Source organism: Vespa mandarinia, chromosome 4, assembly GCF_050613455.1.
Source record: "Vespa mandarinia isolate Hongniang chromosome 4, ASM5061345v1, whole genome shotgun sequence".
NCBI lineage: Eukaryota > Metazoa > Arthropoda > Insecta > Hymenoptera > Vespidae > Vespa > Vespa mandarinia.
This window is the reverse complement of record NC_140813.1, coordinates 3876252-3892500: the sequence shown is the minus strand read 5'-3', so window position 1 is coordinate 3892500 and position 16249 is coordinate 3876252. Positions and strand designations below refer to the sequence as shown.

Below are 16249 nucleotides of genomic sequence, written 5' to 3'. Positions count from 1 at the left end.
GTAGTGTAGTTGGTGAGGTGGAAGGACAAGACACGTAGCGAGGTAGTTCTCGGGTATCGATAAAGAGTGAAGACAGTGTGAAGAATACAGAGTGTGTTTTGCATTTTTCACGGGATCATATCGAATAGAGATCGTCGTTTGGTTCAAGTGGAAAATTGATAAATTTATCAGTGCCGTAAGACACCCATAGGAAAAGAAAGTATAGGATCGTATTATGAGAATTGAAGTACGTATTGTATTTTCATCGTAAATACCTTCTTCCTGTCTGAGAATGTTCTTTTGAAACGACTCATAGCTAATCCAATTTCAAAATAATCATTAGCAGTGCAAATATTATAAACAAAAAATTATTATCATTATCACTATTATTATTATTATTATATTATTATTATTATTATTATTATTATTATTATTATTATTATTATTATTATTATTATTATTATTACTATTATTACTATTATTATTACTATTACCGTCGTCCTCTTAATCATTCTTTTCGACAAATACGATTCTATAAAATTTCGTAAAAAGTAAAATAAAAAAACTAAAAAAATCCAAAATTAAGAGAAAAAGGAAAGAAAAAAAGTACGATCGAGTGTGTTCCATGCGAGGTAAGCAAGAAGCTTTGCTACGGCAAGATCATCATCAATTGGAGGATCAACATAGTAGTGAAAACGTTGATCAAATAGGTGATCGGTCAAGAATCCGCGTGAATAAGGAGTTCGCGAACTTGAAGACGAAACCAACGTCACCCGTCCTGGCGAACGACGGAGGGGGCGGCTTCTGGCTGGCCACGGTGGCCGCGGGGGTTGGTGCCCCAGCCGGGCTGCCCCCGCACTCGACGCATCATCCAACCATGGATCCGACATGTGGATCAGCCGAAACCGGCTTTATCAATAGCCAACCTTCAATGGCCGAATTTATGACCGCTTTACCACAATTGGCCAATGATGGTAATCTGCAACATTCACCTGGTACCGGTGGTTCCATAAGTCCTGGAGCACACCTTCCACCTTATCACAACATGATGGATCATCATGCAGTAACCGATCCGTCCGGTGTCAATGTACCAGAATATCCTTGGATGAAGGAAAAGAAGACAACCAGAAAGAACAATCAGCAAGGTGAGTCTTCTTTCTTACAAAAATGGATATATTTTATAGACTAGCGTAAAAAAAATATTCATTGTTTCATTTTAATTAGTCTAGAATAATATGATTTTAAGATTGCTTATGAGATAGCAAAGAGTTCTTGGACGAATATTTAAACCACTGAATAATTTTACCAAGATTTTCTATTGTCAATAAAAATTTTAACATTTTCATGAATCAATTAAAATGAAACACTTTGTTGTAGATATAAATACCATAACATATGAATGATACATAAGAAATTCATTCTAATATTTCTTACGTATTTGATGCGCCTCTAAACAAACTCTAACGTTCATTCAATTTATTTCGTACAATCGACTTTGAGGTCGTCTTTCATATAATCCTATCATTCCAAAGTATCCCAAAGGTACTTTATGAAAGTATTAAGCTCAATTACTTGTGTCTTAATTGTGACAAAAATAACAAAAGAAAAAAAAAAAAGGAAAACAAAAATAATAAACAACTAGTATATCCAGTTGCATTAGGGCATAAAATCGGACTATTTTATTTTAATTAGAATAATCCCATCATAAGAAAACAAACATATCTTCGTCGTTCATCTTTGCCCTATCCTTAAATAAAATAAAGACGAAGAAAAGTTATCTCTAATATACAAATGAGTACGGACGTTTATTAAGTGGTACTTCATAGACTTCGATCTGTCTGCTTACAACATTAGGTAGCTAGTAGGAGTCTATTAGTCTGCCACTCTTGTATTGTATCTCTCAACAGGGTGTCCAATGTCCGTCGGCTAATGACAGTCCGTAGCCACTCCTTTTCTTCGACCCGAGAAACCTTGGCGAGATCGGAAGCATCTGGTGTGCATCATGCACGAAAACCACACGTTTCCCGAGCATTTGCAAACACGAGCTAGCAAATTATGATGTATCGTCCCATGAACGAACGCTCTATTCCTCGATAGCTCTTCTCGGTCCACGGACACACATGCCGCTTCCCTACAACCCTTTCACAAACCAATGAATTATTGTTTACGAGATAAATCGTCGTTGATGCCTTTCCATTCACGATCAGGGACACTTCGAAGGTCCTATTTTCAAAATTAGATTTTTTCTTGCATGAACATGATTTCACCTCCAATAGATTCATACATTTGTTTTCTCGTAATATTATCGTCTTGGTTCTACGTATTAAATTAATACTCGTACGGATGATTCTATGTAATTAGAAATAATGTTTCTTTTTTTCTTTTTTTTTTCTCTCAGTTGTTAAATTATCATCGATATTAGCAGCTATCAAGAAATCAATTCTATTTTCTTTTCGTTCACAACGTTTTAGATTAAAATTATCCTAAGAGCGATATATTACTTGTCATGGATTTCTATCTAATAGAATAAATATTTACCATTGGATAAAAACATTTAATTATCCTAGCAATATCTTATCAATTTATTTGAATATTTTAATTCAAAAAAATACCCAATTTGATGTAACTTTTGTAAAGTATTGTCTTTTCTCTTTTTTTTCTTCAAGCTACATTACGAATGTAGACGTTATTTAAATATTAACAATTGACCTTTACCTTTGCAAGATCTTATCGCGATGGTATTTTTTTTTTTTTTTTTTTTTTTTTTTTTTTTTTTTTTTTTTTATTGTTAAAAATATTTTAACGTAACAAAAAGAATAAAAGAAAAAGAAATTTCACACAAATCACGGAAAGATGACCGCGCGCTGTTAGACGATAAGGGATAACACGTAGCGGGGGTTGTTGTAGGATAGAACGTAGAGAACTCTACCTCCCCTACGTTGCTGACGGAGGCGGAGGCACCCCCGTGTGAGTTATGGCCGTCCCGACGCTCTCTCCCGTTCGCCCAGGGCTCAATTTACAGATGATTCCGCGTGTTACCGCCGACCAGCGGCTGGTTAACCTTCGTGCCAAACACTTAATCTTCCACCGTGTACCGTGGACCGTCCTTCGCCATGGACTCTGACCACTCCAGGACTTTAGGATCGGGTTAAATCGGTGTCGTCGGTGTTTATACTCACCCACCAGAATGAGAAAGAGACGGAGACAGAGAGAGAGAGAGAGAGAGAGAGAGAGAGAGAGAGAGAGAGAGAGAGAGAGAAAGAGAGAGAAAGGAAAGTGAAGGAGAGATAGATAGATAGATAGATAGAGAGAGAGAGAGAGAGAGAGAGAGAAAGAGGGTGAAGAGACAAGCAGGATAGATAGATAAATGGAGAACGGTGTAAGATACTGTTGTCGAATGCCGACCCTAGTGGCCTATAAAGTTCGCCAACCCTTCGTATCTCAAATCCATTGTTGCGTACAACCTTCTGTTACGAGGACATCGTGTGGCTCGCGCCACGGATCTTTTCAAAGATTTATAGCCACTCGATATGGTTCGTAAGGTCCAACAAGTTAGTGGAAAATGATCGTTCGTGTATATATATATATATATATATATATATATATATATATATATATATGCATATGTACAACGAGATTTGTGATTCGGAAAGAAAACGATCTATTTGGTTAAAGGAGAATTTCGATTATTCAAAATGACACGTTTATCTATTTGAAAATGATAACGTCAAGTTAAAGTTACGTTAAACGTTCGAAAATATTTATCAGGAAGTTAAGAAAGATCTCGTAACGTTGACGATGAATGATGAAGGGATGCCGACGGATTCGCCGTCTATCTCCTTGATTATTCATCTCCGAATTTCAATTAGTCAAAGCAACAGGAGTTGGACTCGTCAGCGGGTTATTACGAGTGCCTCCGTGAAAGCCGCTAACGAATTCTAAGTTGCGGTCTCTCTCTCCGATAGGATAGAAGAGGATCTTTCTTGATGGTAACATTGACTAACGTAACGCCTGTTACTGAAACGCTGGCTTTAGTCCGTTTCTATGGATATATGTTTTGGGTGTGCATGTATCTATATACGGATGCGTTTCTACGTGTGGTAGTGCGTGAGAGGGATGATACGCGCGAGCGTGTCACCCTGTTCGTATTAAATTCCAATCTGTTACATCGCAGTTGCCCTATAGGAGGTGTTTTACTTGGAACGTCGTCGTCCTGGAACGGCGAGAAGGGAGATGGCTCTGATTAGTCGAGTTATTTGCCAGGAGAGTACCGAACCTTCTCCTCTCTAACCTCCCTCTTCCTTCCCTATATATCCTCCCCACGATAATTCTTGCCGAAAAAGCCGACATTCTTGCTAAAAAAAAGGGAGTCACGAAATCCACGAGTGTTTTTCCCGACGTCTCCTTCCGAACGTCTCATCAGTCACGTCGCGGCATCGTCGTAGTCGTCGTAGTTGTCGTAGTTGTAGTCGTCGTATAGTCGTCGTCGTCGTCGTCGTCACCATCCTTGGCCAGGCTTCTCCAAGAGTAAGCCGATGTGTCAATTAATCCTTGCATCCCTTGGGATAAAACTAGGCTAGAGAGAAGGCCAGATGATCGTCATCCCCTTTACTTCAATCATACTATCCTTAGATAGTCTTATCCAAGCAACTCTCACCACTAACCTTCTCCTCTTTCTTCTTCACAAGAGCCATCTTGTAGATACCCCTCCATCTTCTTCGCAACTCTCACACGTACTCCATCCCTTTCGCTAATTAATCTCGCAATAAAGACAGACGGTGAACCATCAATGTTAACAATTGTCTACTTTTTTTCGAATTTTATTTTGTAACTTGAACTTTCGAAATAGGATCGAAATAGTTTCAACAAATTTACTTATCTTCGCGAATTAATTATATTTTTGATCAACAATAAATCTATGATATTTTTCTTAAATATTAATAAATATTGAAATAAAATATTATATTTAAATAAAACATAAACGCAAATAAATGAAACCTTTTAATCCAAATAATCTATATACATATGTCGTATACAAAATCGATTTAATAAAAAAAGATTACGATAAGAAAACAATCCAAAATAAATATATTATCTATCGTTTTCTATCGTCGATTCTACGATGCGTGTGATTGAATGACTCTACTCGTGAGTATCGCTTGATTTCGAAAGAGAACGGCATCTAATTTCAAGATTCATTGGCAAATAAATCCGTACCGAATTAAAGATAACTCTCCGACAAAATCCCAAGCAAGGCGATCCCTAGAGCCTTAGTCCTATAGTCGTCGAAAAAGAAGAAAGAGAGAAGGACTAGACGGAAAGGGGGATGTCTCAAGATTGATATCTCTGAAAGCGCAATCTTCGAGCAATGTCTGGTGTTTTAAAATGGACGACATTTTCGCTTGGAAATTTCAGAAAGATCAACGTTCCTAATGAGCGTTCCTATTCAAAAATTTTTCCTTCGTTAAGTCGTTCTAAGATTGTTTCATGAAGATTTTCGCATCTGTATTCTTCAGATAATATAATTATGATATGAAAGAAACAAAAAGAAAAAAAAAAAAAAAGAAAAAAAAGAGAAAGGAAAAATAACTTTTCCTTCTAAATACAATCACGATAATATCCGATTAAAGAGAAAAACAATGGAGAATAATGCAAAAGTACAAAGAAATAATGATAATAAAAATATTAATTATATTCGCTATTTATCTCTCGAAATTATACATTTAGGATGAAAGAAAATTTTCTTCGATATCTACGTTATTTTTACGATATTGCGACAAATTATGGTAACAAAAAATCACAGTAACATAACATATTTCAGAAAATTTTACGAATCCATGTTTTACAGCCAGCCGAGTTTTCCATGAAGGAAACCGGGTACCGTGTTCAAATAATAAACACGGTATAACAAATTGATAATCCGGAACCCCATAATCGTACGCATATTTTCGTCCGGAATCTGTGACCCAACACTAAAAGAAGTTTCCACGCTTGTTGTTGCGCCAAATGGGCCGCCATAAAAGTCTCCAACTCCCCTCTGTGCCTTTACCGTTCTGCTCTTTTCTCTTTCTCTCTTTTCTATCTCTTTCTCTCTTCTCTATCTCTCTTCTCGTTCTGTTCGTTTTTTCTTCAATCGTGCATTACCACGAGTTCGTTTCAAAATTCATTTTCTGACATTTTTATATATCTTTTTTTTTTTTTCTTTACGTTTATACCTTTACACCGAAACGTTTACAAAACGATTAATTTTTTTTTATCTATTAATTATGTTAACAACTTATTGCTTATTATAAGAAAATAATGAAAAAATCATTTCAGTCACTTGAATTGTATTTACATTCTTTTTCTCTCCTTTTTTATTTTATTTCCTAAAATTATGCGTGATAAAATATTACAAAATTTTATTCGCCTTTTATATTGCTAAATATAAATAGTTTATAGATATAATAGCGACAAGTCGTGAATTGACAATTCAAAGAACTTTCCGTGCTCGGACTAATAAATTGTCGGACTGGGACTGTTTATAAACCGTTTAAACGTTGGCAGGTTTCACGACATAACGTGGAAAATAGGAGTCAGATACTAAGAGAGAGAAAGAGAGAGAGAGAGAGAGAGAGAGAGAAAGAGTCAGAGGAGCCAAAACTGTGGAAAGTAAGGGGATGAAACCGGTGATGGATGAACATGAACAGTCATGGAACTCGGACAGTGTGACAATAGGAAACAAAAATGACATATTATTTATAAACATTGACTCATCGAGCAAAGTATTTAAATACTTTTAAAAAAATATTTGTTTTAATAGTCAAATAAATTAAAATAATATATATATATATATATAAATAAAATAATATATTTTATTTTGATATTAATCAGTAATAATTGTATTATTATTATTTAATATTCGAAATAAACGTTATGGACAGGATTTTTGGTTGATTGTCAATCGATCGATAATATACGACAGATAAACTAAGACCACAGATGAGATAGTCGAGACTCTTTTTGTCGTTTGCGACGACATACCCGATCTCTCCTCGCGTTTCTTTTATATTAAAAATGAACTGTCGCTTCCACGGTCGACATGAACGGGTATTTGACTGTACTACCGCTTTCATTTGATAAATCGCATAGCGAGCTCCTCTTTCGGTCATCTGAATTTCTAATGCATTATTTTCTCCTCGGTACCATCCGCATGGCTACGTCGAATCGTAAGGGTGATCAACGACGAGAATACTATGGGGGGTGGCTGTCGAGGTACGATGAGAGAGAGACAGAGAGAGAGAAAGAGAGAGAGAGAGGGTTTAAGAGTGGAGGACGAGAAGGTCTAACACAAACATGGAATTACAGATATTTCGAGCATAAGACGAGGACCACGAATAGTAATAATAGAACGAGAAAAAGAAACAAAAAAAGATTTGATATAATTTCGAACGAACGATAACGCGTTTTTTTTCTTTTTTTTTTTTTTTTTTTTTTTGAGAAAAAAAAGGAAGAAATGAAGGAAAGAAAGAAGGAAGGAGAGAAATAAGGAATGAAAGAAAAAAAGAAGGAGAAAAAGCGTCAATTTTTCAACGTCTTTGAATAAAATCAGCAACGAAAGATGGACCTGGAATATCATTTTGGAGCTAAATTAGAAGATAAAAGATTCGTACGAACGGTTCCCCAGTTAGTGCCATAGTTTAATTGTAATGGTATGCCAAGTGACATTGAATGATTTGATGTAGAGTTCGAAAAAGGGTCCGCTTAAAGTTCTTTTTCTTTGATCATTCGAGAGTTATGCGATTTTTAATAACCGTCAAGATGGAAGAAACGTCGTCCTAACTCGACAGGAGCAAAGAGACTCTGGGTCCTGTCCTACTTCCCGATCGAAACGGTACCATCCGGCTACGATGTCCTGCTATATTACGTGCAACCGTTGCTGTCGAGATTAAGAAAAGAAAGATACGAATGGACGTTTGAAAAGGAATGGCCAGTATACGTGAGAATAAGGAAGAGAAAGAGAGAAAGAGAGAAAGAGAGAAAGAGAGAAAGAGAAAGAGAAAGAAAGAGAGAGACAGAGAGCGGCACTTTGATCATCGAATGACTAGGGAGTTTGTATTATGAAGGCAAAGCATCGGCTTGGAAGAAACCTCGGCTTCTGCTCCTGTAGAGTTGAAAACTTTTTATATCTCGCTGTGAGGCCCATTATGGGCAACAGGTCCGCGGTCCAGTGGATCTCGCGAGAAGAAATAAATGCCAGTTTCTCGATTACGCGAGAAACACAACACGTGTGTGTATGTAGGTATAAAAGTAAAATAAAAAAAAAATAAAATAAAATAAAAATAAAAGGAAGAAAGGAAGAGAGAGAGAGAGAGAGAGAGAGAGAGAAAGAGAGAGAAGCTAACATCTAACGTTAGGATATAAAATAGCGTTCGAACGATTTGAAATAGCTTGTCCTAGCTATTCTCTGAAATCGTTCTCTGAGCTTCTCGAAAATTTCAAAAATAAAGATTTACCCGTGGCTACTACGTTTATCGCCGGAGCAGTAACTTTTATCGCTTGCGAAATCCCTAGTCTATCTCATTTTTCACAAAAGCCGACTATACATTTGAACGAACACGAACACGTGAGTTAGACGATAGTAATACAACGTCATACTATATAATTTCCGTGTTATTTAAATAATTGCACGATACGAGCATTATTTTATTTTGTAACGTATGTATAATTATTTGAAATTACTGAATCCGATGAAGTAATCCTTTTGAAATTCCAGAGCTAAACTTTTTGAGCCTTGACATTGATTACGTGAGTTTAGAATTCTAACTGTAATTACAACCTTCGGAATTGTTATGCAATTATTGTTTAGAACAAAAATCGAAAGTTAGATTAGATATGTACGCGTATGCGTATGTATATGTGCATATATGCGTCCGTGCGTGCGTGCGTGCGTGCGTGTGTGTGTGCGTTACAATTTTTATAAGTAAATCTTTTAGTTTCGAGTAAATTGATGCCGCTTTCGCGAAGCAACACGTTTGAAAAACACAAAGTTACCGGAAACTCATGGACATTTTAGGTGGACGAATAACTCATAATATTGGCAAATATTCAATTTTGCGTGAAGCGTGCCAAAGTATTGTGCGAATGGACGTGAAGCTATTCCTCCTTTCTTTTCCTTGATGTAATCAAATAAATAATCGTGAAAATGTAATAAACATAATGATTCATCTTCGATTCACATATAAACATAAAACACGTGTACGCATACGCACACACGTTTTTTTGTTTTTCTTGCATCCACTTACGTAAACCCTATTTCTATGAAAGTTTATAAATATAACTTGATGTCATGAAATGAAAAGTTGCATAGCTTCTGATAAAAGTATATTTCACTTAAACATAACAATTTGATTATTACTAGAAAGTTAACTCTTTCATATGGAATATATTGTTGACAATGTTTGATTCAAGATAAACAAAAAAAAAAAAGAAAAAAAGAAAAGGAGAAAGACAAATGATCTCAAAAAGTTCCAAAGAATTAAAAAAATATCTCGTAAATATTTAATATTGTCATATCGTTTTAAATATTTTTTTGTGTGTACGTGTGTGTTTTCATGAACAATCAATTTTTGTTTTTTTTTTTTCTTTTTTTTTTTTTTTATATATAAATATTAAAGCAATATTGTCATTTAAAAGCGACAGAATTATCTTTCTCTCCAAGAAGGAAATTTTTATAGTGTTGGTTGATTCGACAGAAAGGAAAGGAGTCATCAGGGGGAGAGGGGGGAAGATCGTTCGGTGGTAATTAGCCGTTAGGAGCAGTGGCACGACGCGACGCGCTAAAAGATTTCCTGCGACGGGCTAAGCCGGCGACGCCCGAAACGCTGTGTTTATAAAATGTCACGTACCCGATAAAAAGCCATGCGACATCAAACACCCCGAGTTACTACCGACGGAAGATGCTTTTGCGAGTTCATTATTAAGCCATGCAATTACCTTTACTGATCCCTCTTTGCATCTTGGATGTTAAGGACTTTTCTACGACCTTCAAACTTGTGCTTTTGTGTGAAAGGTTGACTTTTTCTCAAAGAAAATATTTTTCATTAGATCTAAGAAAACTATTTTTACTGATTAATTAATAATAACGATATTGCATTCACAAAATTCTCTCGAATATCATCAATAAGGGGACATTTAAAAAACAGATACTCCATTATGTAAATTGTCTGAAATTATAAGTCATATGTACAAATATACATATATATATATATATATATATATATGTGTATATATTTTTTCTTCTTTCATATTATTAAATCGTAAATGAACTATTCACCTTCGTTGTAAACAATTTTGATTAAAAAAAAAAAAGAAGAAAAGAAAAAGAAAAGGGAAGAGAGAGAAAAAAAATACATCCCAGTACTACCGGGTTAATTTTAATTTATCAAATTATCGGAGTTTATGAATTCCGAACGTAGAACTATTAATATACCTACTAAACGATAGTCGGGATTAGTAAGTACAATGCAGCCAACGATTATACAGATAAGAAACACATAACCTACACGGTAGGTGGATAGCAATAAATTTGAAAGTGCGGAGTTCCTCCAGCGAGTTCGTCCTGTAGTAGAACAAGGTGTTGTTTGAATCGTGTAAAGAGATTAGGGTGGAGGCGCGCGATACGAGAATGAATCGGCGGCGTTCAGCGTGAACGAAAAGGGTAGTAGAGGGTGGTTGGGACTTGGATTCGTTGGATGAAAGCGTGGAGGTGGAGGACGTGTTTGTTGGTAGGGTATGCATTGCGCCGGAGAGTCCAGTAGCGATCATCAATCAGAAAGGCAGTCAGCCGTCCGTCGGTTGGTCGACCAGCCGGCTAGCTAGCTGACCAGCTAGCTGGATAGCTGCCTACGTCCACGTCCACGTCCATGTACAGAGTTTCGTGTGGGAGCCACCAAAAGCCACGATCTGCGAGTCATGCTTTCGACCTCTATTCTAAAAATCAATGGGACTTTACCACTAAAGTCCAACGAACTTCTTACTCCTTTTCTTCTCTGATCTTTCGTACTTCCTTAAAGCAAACTAACGGTGTCTAAGATAACCAATAGTTATCGGTCATTATACTGACAATAAATATAATTTTAGTATGATTTGAACTTGTAAGTTATATCCATATATAAACAAAAAAAAAATATATATATATATATATATATAAAAAAAGTTTAATACATCAAGTTGGTATTAGCAGAAATAAGAAATAAATTAATCGATCAGTGTATAGTGATCGATAACTAGGCTTACCCTTCCCATAAAAGTAGCAGATGGTGCATTAAATATAATTGACAGATATCACGGAATTTCTAATAGCATTATATCATTTCATTGATCTACTAAACAATAGATCAGAAAAGATAAAATATTTTTCAAAACCGAGGGAACTTCTTTATATACATTATATATATATATGTGTGTGTGTGTGTATGTGTGTGTGTGTATCTATTAATGAAAAATATTAGCCAACAAAAAAATAAATTTTTCGTAAATCTAACTCGAGTAAACCTACCCCCAAAGGATGACAAAGCGAATGGTGTTCCATATCAATCGATAGATTACATCGCACGATAAAATCGGTAGCGTTCGCTTGAAAAATCAAATTGAAATGGTCCAGAGTACAAACATATACGTATGTATATATATATATATATATATATATATATATGTACATATACCGTTACAGATAACATCGGAAACGTTAAAAAGTGAACGAGCGAAAATGCTCGGACGAAGCATGATGTTCGTCGAAGATGACTTTGTGATCGATGATTTACGCGACCGATTTTTCCTATATCTACTCATATACCACCTATTATTCTTTTCGAGGGAATGGGAACATCATCGTATTTTTACCGTGGATAGCGTGCTCGTAGATTATAAAAATTTATACAAGATTCTAAGGTAAATGGTAAGGGAAGAAACGTAGGGGGGAAAAAAGCATACGAGAGAAACGAAATAAAAGGAAGAAGAAAAAAGAAAGAAAGGAAGAAAAAAAGAGAGAGAGAGAGAGAGAGAGAGAAAGAAAGAAAGGAAGGAAAAGAACGGAGCTCTGTCCTCGAACCACCACAATGGATAGGGTTTGGATGGCCTCCAGAAAATATACTGACGAGAAAAGGAAAGATATAGAAAGAGTGTGAGAAAGGAAAAGAGAAAGAGAAAGAGAAAGAGAGAGAGAGAGGGGGGCTTGAATACTCGAGCGAGGAAAACGAATCCAGAGGAAGTCTGGAGAAGCGAGAGCGCGATAGCGAGCAAATAATAGGGAAATGATTTGCTCCTTGTTAGATAAAGGACCCTGTGGGGGGACTCGCTAAAAGAAATATTGCCTGGAATGAAAGGAAATGGTGCTGGTAGTGGAGAAGGACTCCATCGTGAGCCAGGGTCCTTCGGAATAGTGTTAGATCCGTTCTCATGTAACTGCTCCTTTGGCAGCACTGCCAGCTCATCCAGGACACGAATTCTGCTCGATTAGGAATTAAATGGCAGGAACATGTCTACCACGTTAGAGTTACCTACTCATTTTGCTTACCCGTATGGTAAGAAACTTTTTCAAGAAATGCTAATGAACACGAATCAATTTTTGTCTCTCTCTCTCTCTCTCTCTCTCTCTCTCTCTCTCTCTATCTCTCTCGCTTTTCTTTTCTATTCTTTCTTTCTTTTATTTTTGTTTATTTTTTTTAATTTTTGTTTCTTTAGTTAAGCCGATAAAAAGAATTCTTTTCTTTTTCTTTTTTTTTCTTTTTTCTGTGTGACCTGATCACATGAAAAATATCATACTCGTTATTTACGTTATAGAATTCATATCGAAATGATATCTATAGTAATAATACCATTACCCTTTCGCGGTCAAACGGACCACGGGGTGAGACTCAAGCTCGTCTCACTTCCTAAGCTACCCCTCCGCGCAATAACTTATCACCCTTGTCGACTCACGCAAGGTCCGACCCTCGTGATAATTGTTTAAAGTGACCACTGGCCACCCGTTTACCTCGAGCGGTCCACCGTCCTCGCCTTCTCTCGTCTCTAATTATAAGCTTTATGTACTTGGGGCATGACCCGATGCTTAATTACGATCGAATTGCCTATACTTTCTTCGAGTTGGTTCGTTGAAAAGATAAAAGAAAACAATGGGGACGGAGAAGGGGGGAGGGAGACGGAGAAAAAAGAAATGGAAATAATAAAAAAGAGAAAAAGAAACGAATCTTGAATCGTATCGATTTAACTATTTTGTATTTTTATCTTATCATAATTGTCAAATAAATAAATATAATTCGAAGATTTTTTTATAAATTACACTTGGAAATTATGTGAATTATCGCTATATCGGATTAATATAAATCGAAAAAAATTCGAAAAGAAAAATCTATTATCAAAGAAAAAGGAAACGTTATGGCGATTATTGATAATGAATATTATATATTGAACTGTATGTAGATTAAGAAGTGACGCTCTTCTGCACTTCGAGACGATAAATTAACTAATATCTTGGCTTAGCTTTAATTAGTCTCGATCATTTCGACTTGCTTCCTGTTAACATTTTTTATTCTCGACCGTATCTCCAGATCGTGCTCCAAGATTATTGATTAAATTAGATCCCTTAAAGGAAAAGAAAAGAAAAAAGAAAAAAATAAAAAAAAGAGAAAGAAGAACACAAGAAAAAAAACAAAAGAAAAAAGAAAAGAAGAACGAAACAAACGAAAAATAATAACGCCTTGTTACGCGTTCAGAATATAATTATTATCGAAAGATAAAAAAGTCTCGAGAAGTCGGTACGTTAAAACGAACGAGTATAATTAATAATCGACGTTTGCGAGAGAGATCCCAATAGCCGCGGACGGACTTTTATTTTATTTTTTTTTTTTTTTTTTATAAACTCTCGACGGGTACAATTTCTGAAAGCAACAAAAAGGAAAGAAGAAATCGAAAAAAAAAACAAAAAAAAACAAAAAAAAAGAAAGAAAGAAAAAGAAAATAAAAATAAGAATAAGAATAAAAAAAGAAAAGAAAGAGAAATTATTAATTCACCATATCGGTAATTAAGCAACGGCGATCGATCGATACTTCTCCCTTCATCTCTTTCCCTCCCCCCTCTCCTCCTCCTCCTCCTCCACATTGCCTGCCTACCCTCGCCTCTACCCCTGTCCCATCGAGCGGCCTCTTTTAAATTTTAAATATATCGATAGTATCTAACACTTCACGAAGAAATTCATAATTAAAATTTCTTTACTTATGACCTATCCTTTAATTATTTATATCTGAACGTTGGCAGTACTGACAAATAGAACGAATTATGCATATATATATATCCATATTACTATTGATAGGCATAGACACGTGACACTGTTAGTAGTCAATGTCCAGTAAGACCAATCTATTCCTACGTACTATATCAAAGTAAAAATACAAGCATTGCATATGCACGGAACTAACAGAGCGTATATTTAAAATTAATTGATTCTTGAAGAACGAAAAGAAGAAAAAGAAAAAAAAAAGTAAAAAAAAAAGAGAGAGGGGAGGGAGAGGGGGAGGGGAGGAGAGAAGGGGAAAAGGCCCCCGCCCCTCCACAAAGAAGCATTTTTCCTTAAGTAACGCATCGAAAGCGAGTTAGCAAGGTGTTCCTTTCTCGAAATTACAGCGTTGAGAGCTAAGTCTTAAAACGTGACCAGATTATCGAACTTCCGTGAAACGGGCCGATCTTGAGAGTTTGGAAAAGGTACGAGAAATATAAGGATAAGGGGATGATAAGGGGATGATAAGGGGGCGGGAGTACAGGGGAGAAAAAAGAAAAGGGTTCCTTCGTTGGTTGCAGTTAAATAAAACTGACGAAAATCTTTCCCCGAAGGCGCGAAGGGTCGCGTTCGAACGTGAAGGGACACGAAGAAGAGAGATAAAGAGAGAGAGAGAGAGAGAGAGAGAGAGAGAGAGAAAATGTGGGTGGATGGAGAGTGAAAGGTAAAGGGAGAGAAACGTGTGGAGAGTACTCAGACAGGCGCCATGTGTATAATAATGTTAAAGAATGTTAAATGCCGGAGGGTTTCGAGTATCCGGGACGCATACATTAGTTGTTAACAATGCTATAAAGGACACTCGCCGTACTTCCCTACTATTTTTAGATACCTTCACCAACGACCACTGTTTTCCTCTTCCAACGGCGGACTTAGATTTACGGGGTTTCTCCTTTCCTCACGTATTTTTACGTAATATTCTTCGATTATGACTAAAGGGGAAATCCTAAAAAAAAAAAAAAAAAAAAAGAACCGAGGATACGTTATAAATATAAACTATATCTACGCGAAAAAAGAAGAAGAAGAAGAAATAGAAGAAGAAAAGAAAAAGAAAGAAAGAAATAATAATAATAATAAAAAAAAAAAAAGAAAAAAAAGAAAAAAACATTTACGATAATATTTAAACCCGTCGACGATCATATACGTGAGTTTGGTCCAAGTTTTTTTTCTTTTCTCTTTTTTTTTTTTTTTTTTTCTTTCCTTTTTTTCTTAAATATTAAGGAGGTGAACAAATATTACTCGTCATATGTATTATTAATTTTTATATTAAAACGTAATAAATATTTAATATGGTAACGACGAGAAACGTAATTAAACAAAAAACGAGGTCGAAGAGAGAACGATCCAATGAAAGATGATATTCGATTACCGAACGGCCTTGACCCACGGTCCTTGACCCTTAAGTACTCTTGAAAATGTCTTGGATAGCGAGGAGCAATATTAATGAGCTCAGGCAGAAAATTGACACACGCGTACAGGTGTACAGTCGACGTAGACGATAGTATACGATGTTCAACGAGTAGATATGCTTACACTCGTACGACCATCTTCCTTCTTTTTCTTTATCTTATTTTTTTTCTCTCTTTCTCTCTTTTATTTTTTTTTCCTCTCTCTCTCTCTCTCTTTTTCTTTTTTCTCTCTTTCTTTTTGTTCTCCTTTTTTACTCATCGTTATTTTAGCTGGCAAACGGATGTCTAATTACCAAGATATCGATCTCCGGAACGTCGAATACTTCGCTTTTTGACTTATTATATGCCTCTGTCCTTGCTTACGTCCGTATGTATAACTTCCTTTTTGACGATTATCGAACGTGAAATCGAACTAAAGAGTAATACACTTTTTCTTTTCCTTTTCTTTTTCTTTTTTTTTAATGTCATGAAACATTTCTAATTCGTTTTGTTTTATCTAATATTATTAATATATTCTCATTTCTAACACCTTGTTAAATGTTTCAATTT

At 35.8% G+C, this 16249-nt stretch overlaps 1 protein-coding gene and 1 long non-coding RNA gene across 2 annotated transcripts in view; one reads left to right on the top strand and one right to left on the bottom strand.

The window, feature by feature from the left end:
- LOC118445834 (uncharacterized) overlaps nt 1-16249 on the bottom strand; it is a 58742-nt gene that overhangs the window by 38977 nt on the left and 3516 nt on the right. The gene's annotated exons all lie outside the window — the stretch shown is intronic.
- Nucleotides 605-16249, top strand: part of LOC118445832 (uncharacterized) — a 28783-nt gene continuing 13138 nt past the window's right edge. Inside the window, exon 1 of the mRNA XM_035875785.2 lies at nt 605-1124. Within this exon, the coding sequence (XP_035731678.2) occupies nt 605-1124 (520 nt within the window). The remainder of the gene's footprint in view (nt 1125-16249) is intronic.